Consider the following 27,822-nt stretch of genomic DNA (forward strand, 5'->3'; position numbering starts at 1 on the left):
AGTTAAATCAGCGTCAGTTTTTGGGGAAGTTGCCAAATAAATTGTAGATATGAGAGGAAAAATATCCTGAATCCATTTATTTTAAAAGATTCATATTTTGCTGCATCGACTTTTTAAACAGAAAAGAAGAATTATTTTTGTTAGGGCAGGCTTAAGTTTATATAGTAAAGTGTTAAGAACCAGCTGTCTTTTTTCCTTTGTGACATCCTGTAGAGATTAGTCTTGTATGTGCAATAAAAGGAAAAGCCCTTTAGAAGTTTTGAAAGATTTTATAGTACTATTAGCACATCTGAATGCATTGGTTGAAGTTCTGAAATCAATAGTATTGCCATTGACTTTAGTAGAACTGGGATTTCATCCATGTCTTTATTCCCTGCATCAGCAATGGAGTTCTCAAAAAGAAAAGGAGTACTTGTGGCACCTTAGAGACTAACAAATTTATTTGAGCATAAGCTTTCGTGAGCTACAGCTCACTTCATCGGATGCATGTAGCGGAAAATTCAGTGGGGAGATTTTATATACACAGAGAACATGAAACAATGGGTGTTACCATACACACTGTAAGGAGAGTGATCACTTAAGATGAGCTATTACCAGCAGGAGAGCAGTGGGTGAGGGGGGAACCTTTTGTAGTGATAATCAAGGTAGGCCATTTCCTGCAGTTGACAACAATGTCTGAGGAGCGGTGGGGATGGGGGGAATAAACATGGAGAAATAGTTCAATCTCTTTGGTCACTCAAAAAAAGAAAAGGAGTACTTGTGGCACCTTAGAGACTAACAGTCTCTAAGGTGCCACAAGTACTCCTTTTCTTTTTGCGAATACAGACTAACACGGCTGCTACTCTGAAACCTTTGGTCACTCAGTTACAGACCTAAAAGTTGCAATTCTTCAACAAAAAACCTTCAAAAACAGACTCCAACGAGAGACTGCTGAATTGGAATTAATTTGCAAACTGGGTACATTTAATTTAGGCTTGAATAAAAACTGGGAATGGATGGGTCATTACACAAAGTAAAACTATTTCCCCATAAAAAGAAAAGGAGTACTTGTGGCACCTTAGAGACTAACAAATTTATTGGAGCATAAGCTTTCGTGAGCTACAGCTCACTTCATCGGATGCATTTGGTGGAAAATACAGAGGGGAGATTGATATAAACACACACAGAGAACATGAAACAATGGGTTTATCATACACACTGTAAGGAGAGTGATCACTTAAGATAAGCCATCACCAGCAGCAGGGGGGGGAAAGGAGGAAAACCTTTCATGGTGACAAGCAAGGTAGGCTAATTCCAGCAGTTAACAAGAATATCAGAGGAACGGTGGGGGGTGGGGTGGGAGGGAGAAATATCATGGGGAAATAGGTTTCAGAGTAGCAGCCGTGTTAGTCTGTATTCGCAAAAAGAAAAGGAGTACTTGTGGCACCTTAGAGACTAACAAATTTATTAGAGCATAAGCTTTCGTGAGCTACAGCTCACTTCATCGGATGCATCCGATGAAGTGAGCTGGAGCTCACGAAAGCTTATGCTCTAATAAATTTGTTAGTCTCTAAGGTGCCACAAGTACTCCTTTTCTTCATGGGGAAATAGTTTTACTTTGTGTAATGACTCATCCATTCCCAGTCTCTATTCAAGCCTAAGTTAATTGTATCCAGTTTGCAAATTAATTCCAATTCAGCAGTCTCTCGTTGGAGTCTGTTTTTGAAGCTTTTTTGTTGAAGGATAGCCACTCTTAGGTCTGTAATCGAGTGACCAGAGAGATTGAAGTGTTCTCCAACTGGTTTTTGAATGTTATAATTCTTGACGTCTGATTTGTGTCCATTCATTCTTTTACGTAGAGACTGTCCAGTTTGGCCAATGTACATGGCAGAGGGGCATTGCTGGCACATGATGGCATATATCACATTGGTAGATGCGCAGGTGAACGAGCCTCTGATAGTGTGGCTGATGTGATTAGGCCTATGATAGTATCCCCTGAATAGATATGTGGACAGAGTTGGCAACGGGCTTTGTTGCAAGGATAGGTTCCTGGGTTAGTGGTTCTGTTGTGTGGTGTATGGTTGCTGGTGAGTATTTGCTTCAGATTGGGGGGCTGTCTGTAAGTAAGGACTGGTCTGTCTCCCAAGATCTGTGAGAGTGATGGGTCGTCCTTCAGGATAGGTTGTAGATCCTTGATGATGCGTTGGAGAGGTTTTAGTTGGGGGCTGAAGGTGATGGCTAGTGGCGTTCTGTTTTCTTTGTTGGGCCTGTCCTGTAGTAGGTGACTTTGGGTACTCTTCTGGCTCTGTCAATCTGTTTCTTCACTTCAGCAGGTGGGTATTGTAGTTGTAGGAATGCATGATAGAGATCTTGTAGGTGTTTGTCTCTGTCTGAGGGGTTGGAGCAAATGCGGTTATATCGTAGCGCTTGGCTGTAGACAATGGATCGAGTGGTATGATCTGGATGAAAGCTAGAGGCATGTAGGTAGGAATAGCGGTCAGTAGGTTTCCGATATAGGGTGGTGTTTATGTGACCATCGCTTATTAGCACCGTAGTGTCCAGGAAGTGTACTATTTCCCCATGGTATTTCTCCCTCCCACCCCACCCCCCACTGTTCCTCTGATATTCTTAGGTTTCAGAGTAGCAGCCGTGTTAGTCTGTATTCGCAAAAAGAAAAGGAGTACTTGTGGCACCTTAGAGACTAACAAATTTATTAGAGCATAAGCTTTCGTGAGCTACAGCTCACTTCATCGGATGCATCCGATGAAGTGAGCTGTAGCTCACGAAAGCTTATGCTCTAATAAATTTGTTAGTCTCTAAGGTGCCACAAGTACTCCTTTTCTGATATTCTTGTTAACTGCTGGAATTAGCCTACCTTGCTTGTCACCATGAAAGGTTTTCCTCCTTTCCCCCCCCCCGCTGCTGGTGATGGCTTATCTTAAGTGATCACTCTCCTTACAGTGTGTATGATAAACCCATTGTTTCATGTTCTCTGTGTGTGTGTATATATAAATCTCTCCTCTGTTTTTTCCACTAAATGCATCCGATGAAGTGAGCTGTAGCTCACGAAAGCTTATGCTCTAATAAATTTGTTAGTCTCTAAGGTGCCACAAGTACTCCTTTTCTTTTTGCGAATACAGACTAACATGGTTGCTACTCTGAAACCTATTTCCCCATGTTTATTCTCCCCACACCCCCCACTGTTCCTCAGACATTCTTGTCAACTGCTTGAAATGGCCCACCTTGATTATCACTACAAAGGTTCCCCCCCCCCCCCCCGTCTCCTGTTGGTAATAGCTCATCTTAAGTGATCACTCTCCTTACAGTGTGTATGGTAACACCCATTGTTTCATGTTCTCTATGTATATAAATCTCTCCACTGTATTTTCCACTGAATGCATCCGATGAAGTGAGCTGTAGCTCACAAAAGCTTATGCTCAAATAAATTTTAGTCTCTAAGGTGCCACAAGTACTCCTTTTGTTTTTGCGAATACAGACTAACACGGCTACTACTCTGAAACCAGTAATGGAGTTGGAAGTTATGGTGCTTATCATTTATTTCACTGACTTCAGTGAAACTAAACCCACTTGTTTTTTCGTTGTTGCTATTTTTTATGGAATAATCTGTTATTGTTTGGAGCCAAGTGGAAAATTTCACTCTTGTGAAGTCACAAAGAGATGCATTGAATTGAGTTGCAGAGAGCAGCTCTAACAGTAAAAAAAACAACCTGTCTCTGAGATTAGCTGTGGCACTCTCAAGTGTCCTCTGACAGCAAGTGAGCTGCAGTTATTATGAATTAAACAGAAGTAACAAGGATTGTAAACTAGAGAAAATTCATGTTGCTGACACTGAAAATTTATTGGTCTAACTTTTTATGATGGGAGGATCATTTTTATTTCTAAAAGGCTCTTTGTAGGCTTTGTTAACAGAGAAATTATGACTTTCTGTTAGACAGACATTTGAAATTCCTGAACTGACTCCATTCTGACCATGTCATCTTGGGTGAATAGTCTGGGTGTCTCTCTGGTTTGGAAGACAGCATTTTTTTTCAGTTAATTCAGGAATTTTCTCCCCTCTTCCACCTCTTTGGGTAAAATTATCCTTTAATTCTCAAGGTTAAATTATGCAGAGCAGATGGAGGAGGAGGAGAGGTTTCTAATTGTTGTGCTACTGACTCACTCAAACACCATGAGAGGGAAGTGAAATTGGCAGACAGCACTTGTACAGGGAGGGAGAATGAGGGGTAAACCTGGGGGCACATTAGTCATTGTTAGTTGCTTAAGAATTTTTCAAATTTTTTTTGCACTAAAAAACACCACTCGATCAAAACCTGAACTGTTTGTGGGGAACGGTCAGTTTCAACAAATTTCAAAATAGTCCAAACATCCCGTTTTGACATTTTTCTAAGTGAAAAGTTTTGGGTTTTCAGTTCAGAAGGATTCCTTGTTTTGAAATTTTACTTAATTTATACTAAAATAATTTTTAAAAAGAAAAGGTTGAAATTGAAATAGTGTTTCATAATTAGTTAAATAAAACATTTTGATTGACCCAAATTGAATTATTATATTTTTTGGTTAGTTGGTTTATGAAAATTTGAGATTTCAACTTTGTTCCAGTTGAGGATGGGAACATTTTTTTTTTTTTAATTTTTTTGTTTAATCTCAAAAATTCTTGCAGGATGGGAAAACCATTTCTTGGCCAGCCCTCGTCACTTCGGCTATTGGCCTTCTCCAAAAACTCTTCAAATAAATACCCAGAGAGCAGGAAACGCTGAATAAAACACTTCAAATAGTATCAACAGACTTTGTTTTTAAAGACTATTTTTTTCAGGCATTGAATTATTTTTAATTAGTTAGTTTTTAAAAGAAATTAAAACCTGATCATGCCCCTTTAAGGATGTTTCATTCTCTGGGCTAGCTCAATTCTGAGCTCTGCAGGCAGGTATTGGTGTGGGGTCCTGGATGGTGGTATGACATTTGTGTGTTTTTATTCTCTTTAGTTGATTTAAATCAACAAAGCTGCTTACTAATTTCACAGATTGGACATGAACCAAGATTTTGGAAATGTAAAACAATCATCTGTCAGAGAATATTATATTTAAACTGCTACCTTGAGGGTTAGCTCAGAACAATGAAAGAGAAAATTAGACCATAAATTACAAAAAAAAAAAAAAAAAAAAGGGTGGGGGGGGGACATGTAACACTTCAGGACAAGACAGGACTTCTCCCTCATATCCTATAATCCCAGTGCAAATATGGATAAAAGGACTGCTTACCAATAGATGGAGCCAAGGAAACAAAACTTTGTGTCATTTGATAATACAAGAGAGTCGCCTGGCTGAGTTCAAACCAAATTAGTGTAAATATGCAAACAACTTCCATTTAAGATAAGCGCATATTATGGTAAAAATGGTAAATTATGACAGAGGATAACAGCCCTTATGAGATTTCAAGGAAATAAATCAGCAGAAATGAGAAATTAGCAATTAGAATGCGTACACAATACTTGCAACGTACATTGTCTTGAAATAATACATGCATAGGATGTAGCACTGAAGATTGTTATTTTAAGTAGCCGTCCACATGATTGCACAACTTAATGGCTAGTAATCAGCTGTAATAGGAATTGTGCATCCTTAGCCAAAAAGGAGAAGGCACGAAATTATACAGTAGGAAAACTCTTCTAAAAATGGGACTGTTGCAACTTAGAACATAATTTGGGTAATGAAGCATGGACAGCTTTGTTGTTTTGTTTTTCTTAGACCCATGTTAGATAAATCCATTTTGCGAAACATCAGATATATTGTGGCAAATGCAGCTCATTTATTTGAGTTGCTGGTTGTGGCTACAGCAAACTCAGGGTTTTGGAAGGTAGTATTGCTTTGGGATCACACCATTTTGTTCTTTATTTCTCTTCTCACCATCCCCCAAAGAGTCTTAATGTTAAGCTTTTCCATTTTGTACACCTATCACAGGTTAGATGGGCCTAGCTCTCCTTTGGACCTCATTAATGCTACTACTCCACCACCCTGAGGTGCTTTAAGAGAGCCATTTGCTTTCTTCCCAACTACTACCACCTTACCTCCCTGGAGAATGGAGTGTTTTGTTGCTATAGCACTGCCACACAGTATTAATCTCTGAAGTGACATTGATTTACAGTGCAGGCATTCTGTTGGCGCATGGGACAGCTCTAAATGTATGTTTTTCCTTGATGTACCAGAATTCATTCCTAGGTATCTTCCTGGAGGGTCTTGCCCATGTGCTCAGGGGTCTAACTGATCACTATATTTGGGGCTGGGAAGGAATTTTCTCCCGGGTCAGACTGGCAAAGATCCTGGGGGGTTTTCATCTTCCTCCGCAGCATGTGTCACTTGCAGGTTTAAACTAATTTAAATGGTGAATTCTCTCTAGTAGCTTGAAGTCTTCACACCATGATTTGAGGATTTCAGTAACCCAGACATAGGTTAGGAATCTTATAACAGGTGGGGTGGGTGGGCGAGGTTCTGTGGCCTGCAATGTGCAGGAAATCAGACTAGATGATCACAATGGTCCCATCTGAGTATGTAGAATCATACAAATGTAGGTCTGAAAGTGACCTTGAGAAGTGATCAAGTCCAGCCCCTTGTGCTGTTGCAGAACCAAGTAAACCTAGACCATCCCTGACAGGACTTTGTCCAACCTGTTTTTAAAAACCTCTAGTGATGGGAATTCTGCATCCACTTTTGGAAGCATATTCCGTAGCTTAACTACCCTTCTATTTAAGTTTTTCCTAATATCTAACCTAAATCTCCCTTGCTGCTGATTAAGCCCATTGTATCTTGTCTTGCCTTCACTATACATGGAGAATAACCAATCAACATCTCCTTTATAACACCTTCACATATTTGAAGACTGTTATCAGTAAGGCTAAGATTTCAGTAAGATATCAGTAAGGCTAGGGTGCATGGCCCCAGCTGCAGCCCCCACCGAGCCCGGGACGCCGTGGGGCTAGGGTGCACAGCCCCAGCTGCAGCGCCTTCCAAGCCCTGGACACCACACGACTCGGGTGCACGGCCCCGACTGCAGCTCCTGGCAGAACTAAGCCATGGGGCTAGGGAGCATGTGTCCCTGGTTGCAGCCCCTGGCAGAACTAAGCCACAGGGCTAGGGAGAATGTGTCCCTGGCTGCAGCCCTTGGCAGAACTAAGGCACGGGGCCAGGGCACGCGTGTCTGACTGCAGCCCTCAGCAGAAGCTGCAGGGTTGGGGCTGCAGGGTCCTGGTTCCAGCTAGCCTGTTTCAGGGCAGGAGCGCACAGTCCCTCCTCTGCCTCCTGAAGCCCTAGAAATCACAGACAGCCAGTTAAGTCACGGAATCCGTGATTGCCATCACCTCCATGACTAAATGGTCACCTTAGTTATCAGATCTACTTTTGTCAAGACTAAACATGCCCAGTATTTTTGACCTTTCCTCATATAAAAGGTTTAGAAAACCAGACCTCACTGTTGCTCTCCTCTGTACTCTCTCCAATTTGTCCACATCTTTCCTAAAGTGCGGTTTCCCAGAATTGAGCACAGTGTTCTAGAATAGAGTGGGACAGTTACCTTCCATGTCTTGCATACAACATTTCTATTAATACACCCCAGAACGTTGTTCGTCTTCTTTGCAACTGCTTCACGTTGGTGACTCGTATTCAATTTGTGATCCACTATAATCCCTGGATCCTTTTCAGCAATGCTCCCACCTAACCAGTTATTCCCCAATTTGTAGTTGTGCATTTGATTTTCCCTTTCTAATTGAAGTAGTTTTCACTTGTCTTTGTTGAATTTCATCTTATTGTATTCAGAACAATTCTCCAATTTTGTCAAGGTCCTGTCCTCCAAAATGCTTGCAAGCCCTCCCTCTCAGCTTGGTGTCATCTCCATATTTTATAAGCATGTTCTCTGCTTCATTATCCAAGTCATTAATGAATATATTGAATAGTACCAGACTCAGGACTGACCTCTGCAGGACCCTGCTCAATACACCCTCCCAGTTTGATAGTAAACCATTAATAACTATTCTTTGAGTATGGTCTTTAATTAATTTCATCCATACCATATTTTCCTAGTTGAGTTATGAGAATGTTATGTGGGACTGTGTCAAAAGCCTTTCTTAAAATCAAGATATCACCTCTACTGCTTTTTCCCCCTTCACCAACCCCCCGTCTCCTCCCCAGTAACCCTTCAAAGAAGTCAGGTTGGTTTGGCATGGTTTGTTTTAACAAATCCATCCTGGCTATTCTATATAAGCCCCTGGAGGATAATTGGATTATACACTGATTGTTTAATAATTAGTTCCCGTGTCTTTCCAGGTATCAAAGTTAGGCTGACTCATCTATAATTCTTCATATCCTCTTTGTTCCTCGTTTTAAAGATAGGTATCATGTTTGCACTTCTCTAGGCTTCTGGAATCTCACCAGGAGTTCTGAAACATGATTGCTTCAGCTAGTTCCTGTGGTACCCTAACGTGAATTTCATCAGGCCCTACCAACTTAAATACATCAAATTTACTTAAGTATTCTTTAACCTATTCTTTGCCTCTTTTGGCTTGCATTCCTTCACCCTGGTTGTTAATATTACTTGTGTTGAGTATCTGATCACAATTAATCTTTTTAGTGAAGACTGCAGCAAAATAGGCATTAAACACCTCAGTCTTTTTGATGTAATCATTTATTGGCTCTCTTTCCCCATCGGCACTTGGCTTCATCTTTTTCTTGCTCGTGATGTATTTAAATAACATCTTCTTACTGCCTTTTATGTCCCTTGTTAGATGCAAATCATTTTGTGCCTTAGCCTTTCTGGTTTTGTTCCTGCAGGCTTATACTATCCTTTTGGACTCCTCCTTAGCAAATTGGCCATGTTTCTACTTTTTTGTAGGATTCCTTTTTGATCTGGTGGTCTGTGGTGGACCCCATTACCATAATGTCACCTCTGTTTATTACCCCTTTTATCATTGCCCAGAGACCCTCAGCTAGTCTGCCTCCCACCTCCTTCTGGACCTCAGAACAGGAGTATATATTCTTGCTCTATAATGCAGCACCACTTCCCTTTTTATCCTGTCTGTATTTTCTGAACTTTTCTATACCGACGTTACAGTCATGAGACCTATCCCTACTATCTGTGAAGCAAAGGAGTGACATTATCTGATATTTGCAAATTAAAATATAAAGCTTTTCCTAAAATTAACCCCTATGGCAACTACTCTTGCTGAATGGAAACATTTTAGAGGGAGCATAACAGGAACATGATGCAGCACTATCTGTACCTTTCTGCTTCACGTACCTGGTATGTTACAGCCTGCAGAATTGGTTAAAAGGAACGTACCATGTCCTCATAGGTTTAAAATTGGTGCATACTCTGAGGCTTCTGTTTGTTCTGAAAGAAGCTGTGAAGTTGATTTTTAGAGTGCTGCTGATGTTGGGATTATATATGCTCCTTAACAGAACTTGATGTGAAAAACAGAGCATGAATAACATTGCCTCACCCATCCTATTTCTTTTTTAATCCTGGATGTTTTTTCCTTTACAAATCACTGGAACATTGTTACCTTTAGCAACATATAAATATTTATATTCTTAATGTGAAATGTAAACACCTTTTTATAAAGATGAATGGGTTGGGTGGGGGCGGGATTGAGAATTTGTTACAATTTCTCTTGACTTTTATCTCCATATTCTTGGCACCAGGTACTCTGCAGAACCATTCTGCAGGCAAATTACAATTATCTATGAACATTATGTAATGTATTTTGCTTTTTTTCAAACCTTATGAGGATTGTAATAATATATAGATTTTCGTCATCACCTCATGCTTGGTTTCTTGAGAAGCCACAGCATGGCAAGTCATTTCAGATGACATAGCTAGTCAGTATGGTTCCCAAAAATTTAAACCAGAATTTTAGCTGATGAAACTTGTTGCATATTTTTTACTTTAAAGTTGCAATGGTGTCATTATATAGAAGATTATCACATTTCCTGGGGGGAAAGAGGGTGGGCCTGGCGGAAGAGGACAACAAAGCTTACTTTGGTTAAAAAATTCAAGGAGGTGACTAGCTATCCAAATTAGAGATCCATCCTGGGCTAAAACAGCCATGTTGATTAAGCAAGAAGGATATAGAAAATGAAGCTAGGACATGTGGGAGTGAATTTTGTCCAGCAGTTAAAAATGTACTAAATTAACTCATTCCCTTATATATTTGATGTCTCCCTAGGTTAGGGTGTAATGGACATTTCCAGATATTCTGAAACATGGACTTAATCCTCCATTTTCCCTTCACTCGCTAAAGAAAAGCAGTTTGAACTCAATGATGCAGCCTATCAATACAATTAACTACGAGTTTTTTATGGAGACGTGCAATGAACAGCAAATGCAGGTTTCCCATCTTCTGTCTTGAAGGCCATCTGCTAGCTTTGACACAATTTGTAATAGGTGTTCTGTCAGAGAAAACAGTAGGACTACATTTGGACAGCTAAGGACGAGTTGGGATACTTGCATTTAATCAAGAGTGCTGAATCAATTGAAGTAAAAGTCCCTTCTTTACTGTTGCACATACTTTCAGTTACTATGTGTTTCCCATGCTATTGCACATGATTTAGTGATCTAGTAGGTGCACAGTTGCAACAAGTGATGGAGAGTCAGGATTCTTGGGGATATTCTCAGCTGTGTGGCTTTGGGTGAGTCACTACAATGATCTGTGGTTCAGTTTATAAAAAGGTAAAATAATGCTTCCCCACGTTGACATGGCAAATGTGAGATGAAAATGTCAGATTAAAGATCCTTTTTCTTTCTCTCCTTCTCTAGTGTAAGATGAGCGTTCCTATAAGTACAAATCTTCAGTAAACTGTATGAGCAGTTTATTCAAACATCTTTTTGTATTCAGCACAGTTTTGTTCTGCTTGAGATTCATATTTAACTATTATGTGGTAAGATTTAATACAATGGAAGATTTATGTTTTTATTAAACCATTCAGGTTTAGAAGTAATGTAACTGAATCAAGGCTATCCTAGTCCACTTGAATTTGTGAGGCTCCAGGAAGGATGAGGTGCCCCATTTTTTTTCATGTTTTTATAACTCTTTCGCACCCCCGCTCCCCTTTGTCATAAGGGATTTGATATTCTTCAGGGAAATTAACTACACAGGTTGCCGGGGCATATGGAGAAGACCTTTGCAGACTGATGGTTAAACTTCCCATAACCCCTTCTTTATATAAATTTGCTCAAGACTGCTGGGAGCTGTTTCTGGAAAGACACTGCTTCTAGGCGAGGAGATGGAATTAAAACACCCTTCATGCAGATTGGTGCTAGCAAAATATGCTACTCTGAAAGTGAAGTTTAGTGTGGTGTTCTTTTCAATGAAGATGGTGGTGATGGCTATTCACATCCAATCTCCAAGTCTGGAACAATGTAGTCAAGGAAATGTATCAATCCCAGATATCAGTGCAAGGCATATTGTATAAGGTTACTTCTCTGTTGGTTGCTATAAGCATGGAGTGAATTCTCAATGAAAACTAAAATCAATTTTCTATAGTCTCCCCCCATTCTCCCTAAGTGATGCAATTCCCTGTCATTCCTATTATTATCAAAGAAATTACGAACCTTCACTCAGAACAATTTCTTGAACTGAGATTAAGTAGCTGTACATTTCTACACTGATCTTCTCAAAAAGGATGCTTTGATTCCTAACTCACTTGATTAAAATGTAATGCTTTTTAATGCAGAAACTTGAGATTTCCAGAAGGCTATCCAAGCAGTCACTTAGAAGTGCATTTTGCTTGTGGAAAATGACACTTAGCAAGCTGGTTTAACTGCACACAAAGTAGTAAAAAAAATTTTAAAAAATTGTACGGTACACAATAAAGGAAAGGACGGGATGCATGCCAAGTGGAAGAGATAACAAATGGTACTGGAAATGGGGATATGAAAATTTCAGATACTTTTGTATTTTAAAAGAGCAGCTACTCCTTCAAAGCTCCCATTCATCAAGAAACTGTCATCTTTCCTAAGAAGCAGCAAGAAAGTAGGTTTTGTTAATACTTAAAAACAAAAAGCCATGTGCACCCTTGTCAGCTGGTAACAAAGAAGACATTTTCAGAATTTGCGACGGTTACATCACATTCCAAAAGAGCTTCTGCAGCATTAGAAACTTCCACTTCTTCGTGGCTCTGAAAATATCTCTAGCTGCTGGAAACATCCGGGAGCAATAACATGTCTATCTAAATGCAATTTTGTTTCAGTTCTTTGAAAGTCTAAATGATTTTATTGGCTGCCCCCTATGGAAAACTGGGGTGTACCAGACTGAGGCATTCCTAGTTACACACGTAATTAGGAAAGCCTAAGTCACGGGTGCTTTGAGTTAGTGTGTTTACAGGTAAATCAACTGGCTTCTTATTTCTGTAATCAGAGTTGAGGGGAAACAGCAGTAGATTATTAAAACGTTAATCCCCACTAAATGACATCCAGTGAAAGGAACATTGTACTGTGTACATTTTTGGTCACTTCTCCCTGTGGGCTTGTAACACATAATTTCTGGAAGTTCAGTCAAGCCTTGGTAGTTCGTGCAGGGAAGCATGTGAAGTTCTACCTTACATTTACCCATTTTATTAGCATTAAAAGTTATACAAACACGACACATTCCTACCTCATATAGGGGCTTTTTACAACAAGAAATCAGACTTAAGAATCATCTTCAAAATATGTATCTCTAATGCGCATGTAACTTCCACTGAAGGGTGCATCCTGGCACTTGGATTCCGTAAGCATTGTGAGTTTTTCTCTTTATTTTTCAGTTAAGCTTGTCAGTCAGTCCACTATATGCTTTAGTTTTATTCATATTTCTCAGCGTTAGGTACCTAAAGTAGATAGCACCTTCTGATACTTGCTCAATTTTGTCTTCATTCTCCTAATCATAATTTACAGTAAAGATCCAAAAGCAATTTGGGAGAAACTGGTGCTTGTCTCACACCTCACCTATCATCATTTTATTGTGTTCATTCTGGTTTTTAGATCACTCTCAACTACCATAGATTGAGTGCCTTTTAGCAGTGTTTTAAGCAACATGACTAACATCTGGCGTGTGGTTTATTCTCTCTCTCATCCTCTTCCCCAGGTGAGAACTGTGTGTGCAGGGTAGTGTTTTTTGTTTTGGTAGGTGTTTCGTTGCTTATTTAGTTTGTTTTCAGTGTATATCCTATTCTGATTTGCCTAGAAAAGACAAGTCAAAGAAGTGTACCTTGCACTTCAGGCAAAAGATTTGTGATGACTCTTAGTCCCAATGGGAGTTAATTCCATAGTCTCAACACAGAAGAGCTTTATCCTTATGGAAGAAAGTTCCATTGTGCCAAAGTAGTGGAGTGTCAACCTCTGTCTTAATCTTCAAGTTTTAAGTGCCCAGGCCGTTGGACTGAGATCTTGAACTTAACTTGATAATAACCACCCTTTTTTCCTGGTTTCAGAGTAGCAGCAGTGTTAGTCTGTATCCGCAAAAAGAAAAGGAGGACTTGTGGCACGTTAGAGACTAACAAATTTATTTGAGCATAAGCTTTTGTGAGCTACAGCTCACTTCATCGGATGCATGTAGCGGAAAATTCAGTGGGGAGATTTTATATACACAGAGAACATGAAACAATGGGTGTTACCATACACACTGTAACAAGAGTGATCAGGTAAGATGAGGTATTACCAGCAGGAGAGTGGGGGGCGGGGGGACCTTTTGTAGTGATGATCAAGGTGGGCCATTTCCAGCAGTTGACAAGAATGTGTGAGGAACAGTGGCAGGGAGAAATAAACATGGGGAAATGGTTCTACTTTGTGTAATGACCTATCCACTCCCAGTCTCTATTCAAGCCTAAGTTAATTGTATCCAGTTTGCAAATTAATTCCAATTCAGCAATCTCTCGTTGGAGTCTGTTTCTGAAGCTTTTTTGTTGAAGAATTGCAACTTTTAGATCTGTAATCGAGTGACCAAAGTGACAGTCTCTACATAAAAGAATAAATGGACACAAATCAGACATCAAGAATTATAACATTCAAAAACCAGTCGGAGAACACTTCAATCTCTCTGGTCACTCAGACAGAAAGAGCAGGAAGAGGTGTCTGAGTTCCATCTCAAGGGCTGCTGAAACCGTGGCTTGGAACTTTTCTCTGTTAAGTTTCTCCTTGGTTACATCTGGAGCACAGTATTGTGGACTCTGAGCATTCAAAAATCAGAAAACTGGCTTAAAAATGAGATTTTTCTAAAAAAAATATATATATTGGTCTCTTTTTATTTGCCTTTTGGTTTTAAATGAAATCTGGGAGTCTCACCTAATCCCATGACTCCAGGAGTTGAAGCTTTAATAAAAAATATGAGATTGATTCAGATAGCAACAGCTGACTACGGCCCACAGGCAGTGAGCTGTCATCATCTATATCTTGAGATGACTGCAGTTGCAGATATTTAACTTCACTATTTCTGTCCTGAGTGCTTTAGGCATTCCAAATTGCACTTCTGTACATATTTCAAGTTTAGTATGGTTAAAGATGATTTGTGTATCCCTATATAAACAAAAATAAATCAATTGTTGCCCCCACAAAATAAAGCAGCAGCTGTAAGAGGTCTTAAAGACTGCAATTGTCCACTGGGTTTACCTCTGTCATCCCATACAAATGTTTTTTTGTTTGTTTGTTTTTTAAATAGGATATTATAATTCAGCAAGCTGCTGTGTTTTCAGCATCTGGTGCTTCCACTTTGGGAAATTGCTTTTTCCATTTTTGAGCCAGATTCTCTAATGGTGTAAGTTGGGTAGAATGAATGCAAGTCAATGGAGCTTATTGATAGCCTCTCAGAATCTGGCTCTACCTTGCTAATTTTTAAAAAACAAAGCTGTCTTTGTGCAAAGGAAGTTGTTAATTCAGTAGGATTTTCTTACGTGTGCTCTTGTATGAGGGAACATATTTTACTTTAAAGGTGGGTTTGTCAGGTGGTGATTGGTTTTTGGAGTGGAGGGAAAGGAAACTGCTTCTATTTTTGCTAATGGAGGAAGAAAGTAAGTCTCTTGAGAAAAACCTCAAGTTATAATTGGGCTCTTGCCTGAGTGGCTGTGATGGTGGGTATATCAAATCAACTTGACAGTCTCAGAGATGTGTTTTGAGCACTCTCATTCAGGAGGTCCTCAGTCTTCCCTAAATACACAACCCCATTAATCAATCTCTGACTGAATCATGGACTCAAATCAGAAAGGGATTTGTGGGGAAAATTAGCACTTGTAAGACTGGTTTCCATATTGATTGAGTTTTTAAGACAAGATGAATGTGATGTAAATCTACTGGTGTGGGGAAAACTTGAAGAGCCAAGGGAGCAGAAAAACAAATTGCTGTCAGCTTTGCTGAATAACTTTCATTTTTTTGAGGCCTTCATGGGAGTAAGTTTACTTGTATCTGAGGGCCCTGAGCCAAAACCCATAAAAGTCAATGAAAGGGCTCCCATTGATTTCAGTGAGCTTTGGATCACCGCCTAAGTTATTACTATATTAGAGCTTGATATTTTTTTTTTAAACAGGGCCTTAACCTCATTTTTCTTGTGCAACCAGTTTTTTTTTTTTGCAGCACACCTTATATCATTTGGAGATTCTGCCTGATTTCTTGGTGCAATCAGGTGCTTAGGCATTCAAATAACATTTACACTAATAGATAATTGCACATGCAGAAAGGGAGGCTACGTTCACAAAACCCCCAAAATGTAGGTGATGTCTACACTTGCAACGTAACAGCAACAGGAAGGGTTCTCCCATCATGGTAGTCAATCCACCTCCCTGAGAGGCAATACCTAGGTCAAAGGAAGAATTCTTCTGTTGACATAGCACTGTCTACACTGGGGGGTTAGGTTGGCATAGCTACACATCTCAAGGGTGTGGGTTTTTCACAATGCTGAGAGACATAGCTGTGCTGATAAGTTTTTGGTGTAGACCAGCCCGTAGGCGTGTACTGTGTTAATGAATTGCAAATCAAATAATGTCCAAATAAACAAGCATGCTGTCAATGTTTGTACTTCAAATTTATCATAAACGTACAATGAAAATAGAAAAATGACACTGCCTGGAAAAATAATCTGCTGTTTAAAGGTCACTTTAAACTGTTACAACCCAAGTTGTTACAGGATCTTCCTAAAGAAGGCCAAATTAAGGTCAATTGATCACTGACTGCTAACTTTTTTCTGTTATTTAATCTAAGTGAAATATAAAATATGCTTCATCATAGTAGTGAGATGCATGTAATATAGTAGTTAAGAGTCAGTATAAAAACAAAAGCAGGCACAGACTATGCTCTTGCTGTCCTGGGATATGGCTGAATTACCTACTTTTTCTTCCCCCTGTCATCTGCCACAGAAAGTGAAGACGGGCTATTATGAAAGGGTGATTTTTTCCCCCCTCCCCCTCCAACTGGCCTTTGAAAATGATAAGACTACAGAATATGCTTATCTTCTGTGATAGGAATTTCCACAGCATGGGACTCAGCAGTGAAAGTGCCTTTGTCTCGAGTTCATGAGTTATCCTAGCTCACTGTAGACATGAGCACCCAGTGATCTGGGGAGGGTAGTGGATGGAGAATTGTTTGTCTGGACCAAGATGATAAGTTTTTAACTATCAGGATGGGGACCTTGAATGAATTGGACGCTGATCAGAAGTCAACTGTAGAGTCCAAGTCGTTGTGGTGTGCTCTTGGGATGAGACTCTCTGCTGTACTTTAAGGTGGGGCATGGGGGAAGGGCATGCTCAAGTGGGTTTAAGCCTCCTTTGTATTCTCTCAATGCTGGGCTGTTTCAGGGCCTAGAGATACTCTTTGGCATAATTGGGACAGCACTCGGGCTATTTAACGTACAGCAGCCTACCCAGGCTATACTATGTATAGCAGCACTACTCAAAATCTCCACAGTGCTGCATATTGCGGTCCAGACTGTAATGTGGCCTTCTCACCTCTTGATCCATGCCCTTGGCGCTCCCTCTATGCCAGGACTTGAGACAGGGTCATTGGAAAACATCTTTACAACTGTTTTCCATAGAATTTTCCTGGGACAAGCACTCCCCCAGCTGGAACCAGGGCTTTTTGTGTCCCTTTATGCCACTCTGGCCCTTTTACCCACCATAAAGGGGCCAGAACAGGCCTTCTCCTTTGCTATGAAAAAATGTGTTCTGAGTTTGACTTGAGGTAAAAGCCCTGTGAGGATGAGGCAATTTGTCATTTTCTTGTAAGTTAGCAGGTCAAGTTTTAAGGCCCTGGGGGAACCTAGGGTTTAATTCAACCAACTCACTTATGTGAAAACTACAAATTGGCTTTCTTCCCTAGAATTTTGCTCAAGTTAAAAATAGACCTTTTTTCATAGTTAAGACAAGGCCTAAGTGTCTAATCCTCATCAGTAGATGGGCTACTATTTAACCATGTCCTTTTTGATTGTCTTCAAATATACACACTTTGATACTACAGATCCTTAACATCTCCTTAAAGTCTGCTGTTGAAAGGGTGTATATTTTAAGCTTCTAAAGAATCAGTAATCTATGGATTTGTGCCTCCAACAATTTTTTGACAAACATATTAACGCTATAGAATATGGGGGTTTCCTTTTTATGCTTAGTGTGTCTCACTGCACATACATACAATAAATAGTAAATCAGTCACCATGGTAGCTGATCACAACTATTCCAATAATTAAAGGTTTGTGTAATTGCAATAGCTGCTGTAAATACAATGAGGTGAACTGAGGATTTGGTTTTAACTTAAGTCTGAATTTCCTTATTTGTGGATTAGGCACATGAAATATTGACACTTCACTGTTACTGCCAAACAGAAGGCGAGGTCACTAATTCATAATGCGGGATAGCGCTGGAGAGTATTAAAATTCTTTTTTTTTATAGACAAATCATTATTGTGCACATGTATTAACTAGTTTTCACTAAAAAGTCTCAGGGATTTTTACGAGACAAACTTGTTATCATATGCTAATACCAAGCATAGCTGTGTTTCAGTACATGGCAGTCAATCCACATGTGCTGAAGAGTTGTAAAGTTTATAGGATTTCAGAGGTGTTAGAATTTCAGATTTCAAGGAGGGACAAAATATGGATATGGCTTTGGCTCTGTTGATCTGTTCTGCCATATCTTTGTGTTACAGAAATAGTGTTTCCTGCTGTTTGTGGTTCTATTCATTTACAAATTACTTTCATTAGCAAGTATAGTATTATTTTAAAGGTTTCTTACTAAAATATTTTTCATTTTTCAAAGATAAATACTAGGGTTTTTAAAACAAGTAACCCTGCACAAATCTTTATTTGAGATGTTTGTGCTTTCCAACAGTTGGCAGAAATTAGAAATGAAGCATTTTCTTCCAGTAGCTTAATTAGTGGCCACTGATTATATTTTTTAAATAACAGAAGTGTACATACCTTAAGACATGGAGACAGCTTTAAACTTCCTTAAAAAGGGAATATAAAATATTATGTACATGCAGGTATGAAACCACTAAAGCTCTTTTCAAATACTAAAATAATTAGATATGGGAATGTAGTTGCCCATCACTTATGTGTGTCAGTCATTTTTGTGCTGACATTTTTATTGAGAGCTACAAATAAAGCATGAACATATGGTCACTTACCCACTATCCAGGAAGAAAATGTTAATATATTTTAAAAGTCAGTAATGGAATAGTCTTCGGGTCATGCTGAGTTTGCAGTAGAGAATTCTACCTCTATTCCTGTTCAGTGACAAATTTAGGTGTTTAGAAAAGATGCTGTAAAAGGGACTTTTATGTTGACTATTTGTGGAAATTTTAAGAAAATAGCTTTTAAAAAGTATATACCGGTAATTGGTCTTAGCAGGAACATTTAGTTTTTTGCAGTATTCAAAAAAAACAACCCCTCAGTAAGAGAGATTATGCACAGCGGAGAAGAGAAAAGATAGGTAGGCTTAGTTTTTAAATAAATTTTGATTTTAAAAAGGCGTCTTGCGGGCAAGGTTTTGTAGGATTTGGGACCAACTGTGACTTTTTGCATAAGAGAAACTAATTTCAAGTACAATTGTGATTAAAAACTGCTCATGCAACTCATGGTTTAGTATGAATGGAAAACCCTTTACATCTTGGACTTACATATACCATCACTTCAGTGTGTTCCTGTTTTGGGTAAGAAATACTCTTTTTGTCTCTGAACAGTGATTCCCTGGAGGCTTCACAGCCTGTTGCTTATGCCGCTGCCTCAGTGAGGAGCATGCCTGTAAGTCCAGACAAAACTGATACCAAACCAGCTGCAGCCAATATCACATCTGCTACAGCCTTTAAACCAACCGGACCTCAGAGTGCTGTCAAATACTCAGGTTGGCAACCTTCGAACCAAGCAGGTAACTTTTTAAAGAAGCCTTTCTTACTCACTTAGAGAACTTTAGATACCTTATTAAAATAGTCAAGTTTATTTGACTATAATAAGTAAAAGAATATTTAAATTCAGATTATTTAATTTGGATTACTCATCCAATTTTGTCATTTAATAATATTCATTGCTGTTACTTTTTAGGTCAATTTCATTTCAAATGTACTTGTGGGCCTGACCCTGTATCTTTTTTGTGAATGTCCCATGTATGTAATTGATTTTCATATTGTGAGTAAAAGTTGAAATCTCAAATTCTTTGTTTGTTTGTTAAAGTCAGATAAACGATATTTAAAATTTTATAAGGGGACATTTCCCAGTTGTGTGTGTGGTATATTTTGTCAGTGAAGAAGAAAAATACATATAGTATGTTGCCACTATGCCCTTCTTCCAGCTGGATTTTATATATTTTGAAAATCATTCATCGACATTATGCGGAGCTGGTTAAGTGTTTGGTATTTCTGGTTTGGTACCAAAAAGGGAAAATGCAATTTTTTTAGTTTTTATAGCGCAGATTTTAAAGGTTGGTTCCTGCAAGAACAATCTGAAAGGTTGTGGGTTTTTTTTAACTTTGAACATGTTTTAGTAAATGTTATCCATGTGCACCAATGCTGAGATAGCTTTCTTATGGAGAATATACACATGGTCACTTTTAAAAAACCAAAAGAGCAAGACAGTGGTGTGATCCAGGAGAAAAGGTGTTTATTTTCCATAAGTATTTGTTCTAAGGAATATGCCACATGAAAATTCATCTTCATTTTGTGGTAATGACATGTAGTATACTGAGATGGTATAACCCTTTTTAATTACATTGCTTCTCAAACTGAGATTATCTTTGGCCCCAGGCTGTACTTGAACATTCGTTTGTAAATAACCAGGGAAGTTTTTATTGATGATCAAATTATAACAATCAGTTTCCTTGTAAGAATGAGATGGGTTTTCTTTCTTGCGCTTCTGATGGAACATGACCCACTAAGTAGCTTTTATTTATTTATTTATTTATTTATTTAATCCTACTGTTAAGCGAGTTTCCTTTTTTGACAAAAAATCCATACAGGCTAGAAGATAAATCTCAATGAGCCCAATGTAAAAATGGGGCGAGAACATACGGTGTTCATGCTGGATGTTTTATAATGGAGTCTTTGGAACATAGAGTATTATTATTGTCTCTTTAATAAAGATGACAATATATTATGGTTTGAACAGGCAGTACTACCAAAGATCCTCATGATGGCAGTACACTGTCACTTGTATACTCATTTGTAGCACTGTCACAGAGTAAGGATTTTCTTAAGACAGCAGAATGACTGACACAATTAGGGTTTATTTAAATTTAAAACAGTCTATATTTTTACTGAATGCTTTTCTTTAAATTAGCGGTCTTAAAAATATCCTCTTAAAAGTTATGCCTTCAGATCATCGTGCAGTTGTAGCAAGCATTGGTGTGACTGTGGTACCTGTGTATTAAATAGTGACATGTCACATTAAATATTTGTCTAAATTATGAATTCTTTCCCAGTGTTCTAGTGCTTGTTTCCACAAGATGATTGATTTATTTTACTTGCAGAGATCCATTTTAATGCTTGGTGTTTCAGCAGTACAACAGTCAATTTCAATAGGTTGATACGCTACTGCAGCATTAATGTAAATGTAATGCTTGGGATGGATTTTTTTTTTGATGGGAGCAGGATAAGTGCCATATAAGCATGGAGAAAGAAAGATGTATAAGGATGAATTACATCAGATTTCTTACTAATCTTTGTAAATATATGAGTATACTGTATCCCTTGAAAAATTAGTATTTTATGTTGGTGATGCAAAGCAGAAAGAAACACAGCCTGATTTCTTTTTTTAAATCCATTGCACATTATCTTGTTTGTTGCTCATGAGTTCAGGGCTTCTGATCGTGTTTTTTGCTTTTTCGTATTCCAGCATTTTCTAAGAATTCCAAGTCTTTGAGACATCTATATAGTGGAGGGAGGGCTGAATGTGTAAGTGTTCCAGTTTTACATCATTAAGCCTTGACGATGTTCCTATTAACATCTGACAATTCTAAGAGCTATACAAACTGATTCTGCCAGATCAAAAGGCTCTATTAGTGTGAATCCCAGCTAGGCTGTTAAAATCAGGTATTCTATTTGAATGAAAGCAACTTCATTCTGTGTGCTAGCAGGCACAAGAGAGAGGCTGGTGCAGTAAAGCGTTAGGTTGAATAATCAACACCTGGCCCCCTGGACAATAAAGTAACAAAATTAAAAGAGAAAAGGAGTACTTGTGGCACCTTAGAGACTAACAAATTTATTAGAGCATAAGCTTTCGTGAGCTACAGCTTCCACCAAATGCATCCGATGAAGTGAGCTGTAGCTCACGAAAGCTTATGCTCTAATAAATTTGTTAGTCTCTAAGGTGCCACAAGTACTCCTTTTCTTTTTGCGAATACAGATTAACACGGCTGCTACTCTAAAACAAAAGAGAAAGCTTCCTTCATCCTAGTTCAAGGTGATCGGCTAACTGTAGAGAAGTTCTATGCCTTTAGCCTATTATCCTGCTGTAAAGTTTTGGGATAGATTGTTTTAGGAGAAACAGGCATAGATTGCCTTAAATGTAGCCAGCTTCCTGGGGAGCTACATCTCAGGTCACTGTCTTTTCCAATAAAAATATAAAAAAGGCTGGGGAAAAGATAGCATAAGAGGTGAGGCTTTCTGGCTTTCCTTATGTCATGTTGTTTTACTTATCCTGCTGTTCTTTAGACTGCCTGTGTCTAAATGCAATTTGGTTGTTAAAACACTGAGGAGGAAAAAGTAGAATTTCTGCTATTTCTAAATGTTTTTTATTTTATTTATTTTTTTAAGCCATCTGAATTTCAGTCTGGCGGGGCAGTATAGGTAGGTATACTTGTCACTGTGTTGAGAAATAATGAAGAGGCTGCATTTCACGATTTGATTGAAATGTTAACAGCCGCCAAGGTATCTCAAGCTTGACCAGAGATTATATTTCAGGTTTCGTTTGAGATCTGCCCTTTTAAACCTGACGTAGGCTCACCTGTGGTTTTAGATAGCATGTGTTACCCAGAAGTCTTTGAAGAAGGTAGTAATGCAAAACCAGCAGATGAAAGAGATCTAGGCATGGTTACAACAGCATTACAGCAGAGATTGGATCTTCTTCTTTTTCTCAGGCATATATTTTACAAAATGGAAACCTTCAAGGTCTCCCTGAGCCTAAACTTACTCACTGAAGTTAAGACCAGCAACTTTTCTCTGACGAGCACAACTCCTCAGGAGTTCAGCATTTTGGATAAAAGTAATCATGCATTTAAGAAACAGAACAAAGAAATTCAACCATTTCAAGGCATATTTTATATTCAGCCACTAATCCTATTTCCTGGTTGCATTCCGTGTACCTAAAGCTTTCTGTGTCCTTGTAGTGAAATTCCTGGCACTTCACAGTCTAAAACCAATTCAGACTGGATTTATAAAGGTATTTAGGAGCCTAAAGGTGCAGATCTATGCTAAGTGGAATTTTCTAAGGTGCCTATTTGTTACATAATGAAAGTAATTCCATGGCTTTCTAAGAAGAAAGCTGGTTCTCATTTTTACTAACATGAAATGCATGCGTACAGCAGTGTTAAAATATATTTCATACTTCATAAAAGTGGAAGTCTGTCTTTGGAAATAATTAAAATGTAGAAGTCTGTCCATATTCATTTGCTATTAATAGCAGGTTTGTAACATTTGAAGATTATTTCAAGCATTTTTTAGCAGTAGTGATAATATTGTACACATTTCAAAGTGATAGTATTAGTGGCATCTGGGGGAGTTTTAAAATTGTATGTTGTACATCATATCACGCTGTATTCGTAACAAAGCTGAACACAGCGGTAGGTTTCAGTTTGGTGTCCAAAGAAGCTGCAGATGTGTGATTGGGTGCATGTGCTATATACATAGCATGAGCATTATGGGCGGTTTTCTTTATATAACTTCAGACTACACAAATCAATCAGTAGTCAGGGTAATGTCTTCTAATGTGCCTACAATAAGCAGCAAACAGAGTATTCCTCCAAACTGATTCCCCTCCCTCCCCATTACCCCAAAAAAGGCATCATAGATCTAACTCAAGAGGGTCATCTTCAGTCAGCACCAGCAGAAGGTAGTGCAAGAAATACACAGGCTGATCTATTTAGAAAAATAGAAAAGATTTTCTATGTGAGCAGCGCAGTGTCATGTCTCCCTACTAACATGACTACCTACTAACAACAAAACTTTTGGGACTGTCTGTCAGCTCCATGGGGAGAACACTTAGCTACAATATCTACACATCATCCTGTAGTTCATGATAAGACCATATTCCCCCCCACACACACAGTTGCTAGATTCCTCAAAGGTCTCATTTCATTTGTTTCCCCCAATCTCAGAAGCCCCCTCCTTCTTGGGACTTCAATATAGGGTCACCTGGTTGAATGGATTCTTTTGAACTCTTAACAACCTGTTCCTTTTACTGTTTATCTGTGAAGATTGCCTTTTTACTGGCAATTGGCATTGATTCGAAGGATGGGGCAATTCAACTCTTCATGACGGATACCCCTTATACAGTGTTCCATAAGGACAGGCTCACTCAAAGGCCTCATCCTAATTGTTTCAGAATTCCACATAAACCAGCTTATTAGCTCCCAGTATTATTCTCAAGCCTCATTCAACCTCAGAGGAAGCTAAATCTCACAAACATGCTACAATAAGGGCAATTTCTTTTTACATTGATAGGACAAATCCATTCAGAAACACACCTTGACGTTAGTGGCCTTTGCAGAGAGGTGTAAGGGTCAGGCTATGTTCTCAGAGGTTACATAAGTGCGCCTCCAACCTGTATGAAGACATGTTATGAGTTAGCCAGGTTAGAACCACCTAGCCACCTCTGGAGCTCAGGCAGTCTCTCTTTCCTGTTGGAAGAATGTCCCAATTTCTGAAATCTATGGGGCAGCTACATGGAGCTCGGTCCACACATACACAAGTGTCTACTCATTAGTGAAAGATTCTAGATCAGATAATGATTGGTAGGGCTGTACTGCAGTTTCTGTCCTAGTGCTCACCTCCACGCAAATGGACAACTGATCGTTCGTCAGCAAAAATGGAAGCTGTGTAAACGATTACTTGAAGAAAACAGTTGTTTACCCTACAGGAACTGTAGTTTTTCCACAGTGGAACTCCCTACACCTCTTCTATGAAGTTCTGTTCATCTAGGATTCTGTATTGGCAAAGGAAGTAAGGGACAGTTGTTCCTGGCTCCGTCCTTTGTCCTATGGGGCACATGGACATGCAGGATGAGAATCCATTCTTCTTTGATTGCTGGTCCCTATATGCATTCTGCCCATGGGTAAGCATGTGCCTGAGTCCAGAGATTTGGACAGTCTCTGGCCTGCACCTGTGTAGTAGGTCTCCTCATGCTCCCGAATGAGGGTATAAAATACTGTACAGGTCAATGCCCCCCTCAGTTCCTTCTTATCTCATATTTCATCTCCTTTTTTTCCATCCCCATCAGTGGACTTTTGGCAATACCAGGATATGAAGAAAAGGAGTACTTGTGGCACCTTAGAGAGTAACAAATTTATTTGAGCATAAGCTTTCGTGAGCTACGATGCATCCGATGAAGTGAGCTGTAGCTCACGAAAGCTTATGCTCTAATAAATTTGTTAGTCTCTAAGGTGCCACAAGTACTCCTTTTCTTTTTTGCAAATACAGACTAACACGGCTGGTACTCTGAAACAGGATATGAAGAGTGGCTAATGATCTCCAAATATCCCTGGAGAAAGTCCAAGACCCAAAACTTTGTGTGACAGACATTTCACAGCCACAGAGCCCAAGTAAGTGGCTCTTCCAGTTAATGAGGCCATATTGGTACAGCACAGCGGCATGCATCTCTAAGCCTAAAATGGCCAAGAGGAGCGATTTTCATCCCAGCAAAGGGAGCCGAATTTCTGTTCTCCTACCTCCCTGGTGCTACAGGCTGCTACGGCATGAAATAGGTCACAATACATAAGAACCACCTGATGAGACGAGCTCCAAGAGACTGAAGTAAGGTCTTCTCTGCAGTCTTGCAATTCCCCATCGCCAATTACAGGCTTTACTAGCCAAGTACAACTTGAACTGTTCTAGGCTTGCTCCCTTTCAGGACAAACTTCCCCTGATGACAGAGACCAATTCCTCTGCCTTCTAAAGGAGGGCAAATTGGTGGCAAAAACGGCTCTTTGGGCAGCAGTTATGCAGCAGATACAGCATCCAGAAGGTCAGCCACTGGTATTGTTAGGAGGAGGGATTTATGCTTGTAATCCTGGGGCTTCCCCAAGGAAGTGCAGAATATGATCAGGGACCTTCCCTTTGAGTCAAACATTTTTAAAGGATGGAGAGCATTTTTTTTCCATTTAAGGACTCAAGGCCTAACCTCCACTCTCTGGGGATCTACACATCAGCCCCAAGGAGGAGGCACCAAAGGTAGACCTATAAACCAATACCACTGCTGCTTACTCCTCATGCTCTCTACCACCAGCATCCTGACAAGCCTCCCCACAAGCGACAGAAGACTTAGCCCTGCTTTTCAGCCGATTCTGTCACCACAACCCATTCCCAGCCCACTGCTAGGAGCCATTTTTGACATCTTAGTCAAGACCCACTGAACATTTCTGATGCGACTTGACCATTCTGTCATTTTTGCGGGCCATCTTACTCTCTTTTCCCACAGCTGGGAGTTAATCACAACAGACAAATGGGTATGGGAAATTATCCTCCAGGGATACTTCGAGCACCCTCTCCTGCCTTTCTCACAAAACCTGTCCCTGTCCCCCTTCAGGGACTGTTCTCACAAGGTGATTCTTCAGCAGGAAGTGGAATCCTTTTTATTCTGAGGGACAACAGAACATGTCTCACCTCAGTATCAAGAAAGAGGGCTTTATTCTCCATGGCAGCATGTACTCATGTGACACCATTTGACAGGCTTCATCTACGTTGCCTGCCAGCATGGCTCAACTCTACCAACAAGGACCATATCAACCTCAAGGTGACTGTTACTACCAGTATCATCACCTCCTTCATTTGGTGGTCAAATCCAGACGAGGTATTAATGGGAGTCCCCTTCTCTACTCCCACTCTGTCTCACCATTGTAACAGATGCTTCCATTCTCGGGTGGGGCACCCATCTGAACAGTCACGCTGTGCAGGTCAATGTGGACTCCATGAGAGGCCAGACTACATACCCACATCCTAGAGCTGTGGGCAGTCTGCCTTGCATGCAAGGTCTTCCTCGCACTCTTTCACTCCCTCCACATCTAGCTAATGTCAGACCACCCTGGTCTACATGAACAGGGAGAAGTAAAGTCTCTACTGCTTTGTCTGAAGGCAGTCAGACTTTGGAACTGGTGCATCAGGCACAAGGTCACTCTCCAGGTGGTATACCTCCTGGGTGTTCACAGCTTCTTAGCCGATGACCTCAGCAGTTAGTTCTCGGCAGACCACACATCGGAAATCCACAACTCCATTCTGACAGACGTTTTCACGAGGTGGGGCACACCTCTGTGGGACCTCTTTGCATCACAAATGAACAAAAACCTCCCCCATATTGTTCCAGGGAAGCCACAGGCTGCAACTCCGAAGGCGACACTCTATTGTCATGAGTGCACGGTTTCAAATATGCCTTTCCTCCCATTCCCTGCTTCCACAGTTCCTGAGAAAGAATCGTCATGACAAGGCCGGCACCCCCTCGCATAGCACTGTACTGTCCCAGACCGCTTTGATTCCCAAAGCTTCTGTCAATGTCAGATCACCCTCCAAATAAAGATCCATCCCTTTCTAGAACTCCTGATGCAGGACAGAGTCAAACACCGCAGCCTGGGCTCGCTTCACCTTATGGCCTGGTGTTTGGATGAGCGTCAGAAGCAGAGCACTCTTGTTCAACTCCCATCCAGGCTACACTTGCCCAGAATAGAAAAGATTTGACTAGGACCTGCTATCTGGCTTAAGAGAGGCATTTCTTTGCCTGGTAGAGCGCAGTCAGTCTTACCTAGTCTCTTCAAGCACCCCGATTGTTTTAGATTATTTCTAGTCTCCCAGGAAATCTGGTCTCTCGATCAGCTCATTACAAATCAACCTCACAGCCAGCCATTAGTGCCTTCTTCCCTCCAGTAGGCGGACGTTTTGTCTTTACTACCCAGCTATGACACAATTCACGAAGCGTCTCATCCAGGCCTTTCTGCAAGTCATTAAACCAGCACCACTGTGGGATTTTAACCTCATGCTGTCGAAACTTACTAGACCTCCATTTGAACCCTGAGCAACATGTTCTATGTTCCATCTATCCATGAAGGTGGCGTTTCTAGCAGCCATCACTTTAGCCAGGAGGTTGAGCGAGGTTGGAGCCCTGTTGGCAGACCCTCCCTTTATGTATGTCAGAAGAAC

The 27,822-nt window shown here is 39.9% G+C and overlaps 1 protein-coding gene across 19 annotated transcripts in view; it reads left to right on the forward strand.

Moving 5' to 3' along the window:
• PDLIM5 (PDZ and LIM domain 5) overlaps window positions 1-27,822 on the forward strand; it is a 179,610-nt gene that overhangs the window by 124,125 nt on the left and 27,663 nt on the right. For all 19 annotated transcript variants that reach the window (XM_038399133.2, XM_043512623.1, XM_043512638.1 and 16 more), the window contains one exon: window positions 19,174-19,358. In XM_038399133.2, the coding sequence (XP_038255061.1) occupies window positions 19,174-19,358 (185 nt within the window). The remainder of the gene's footprint in view (window positions 1-19,173; window positions 19,359-27,822) is intronic.

Source organism: Dermochelys coriacea, chromosome 4, assembly GCF_009764565.3.
Source record: "Dermochelys coriacea isolate rDerCor1 chromosome 4, rDerCor1.pri.v4, whole genome shotgun sequence".
Taxonomy (NCBI): Eukaryota; Metazoa; Chordata; order Testudines; family Dermochelyidae; genus Dermochelys; species Dermochelys coriacea.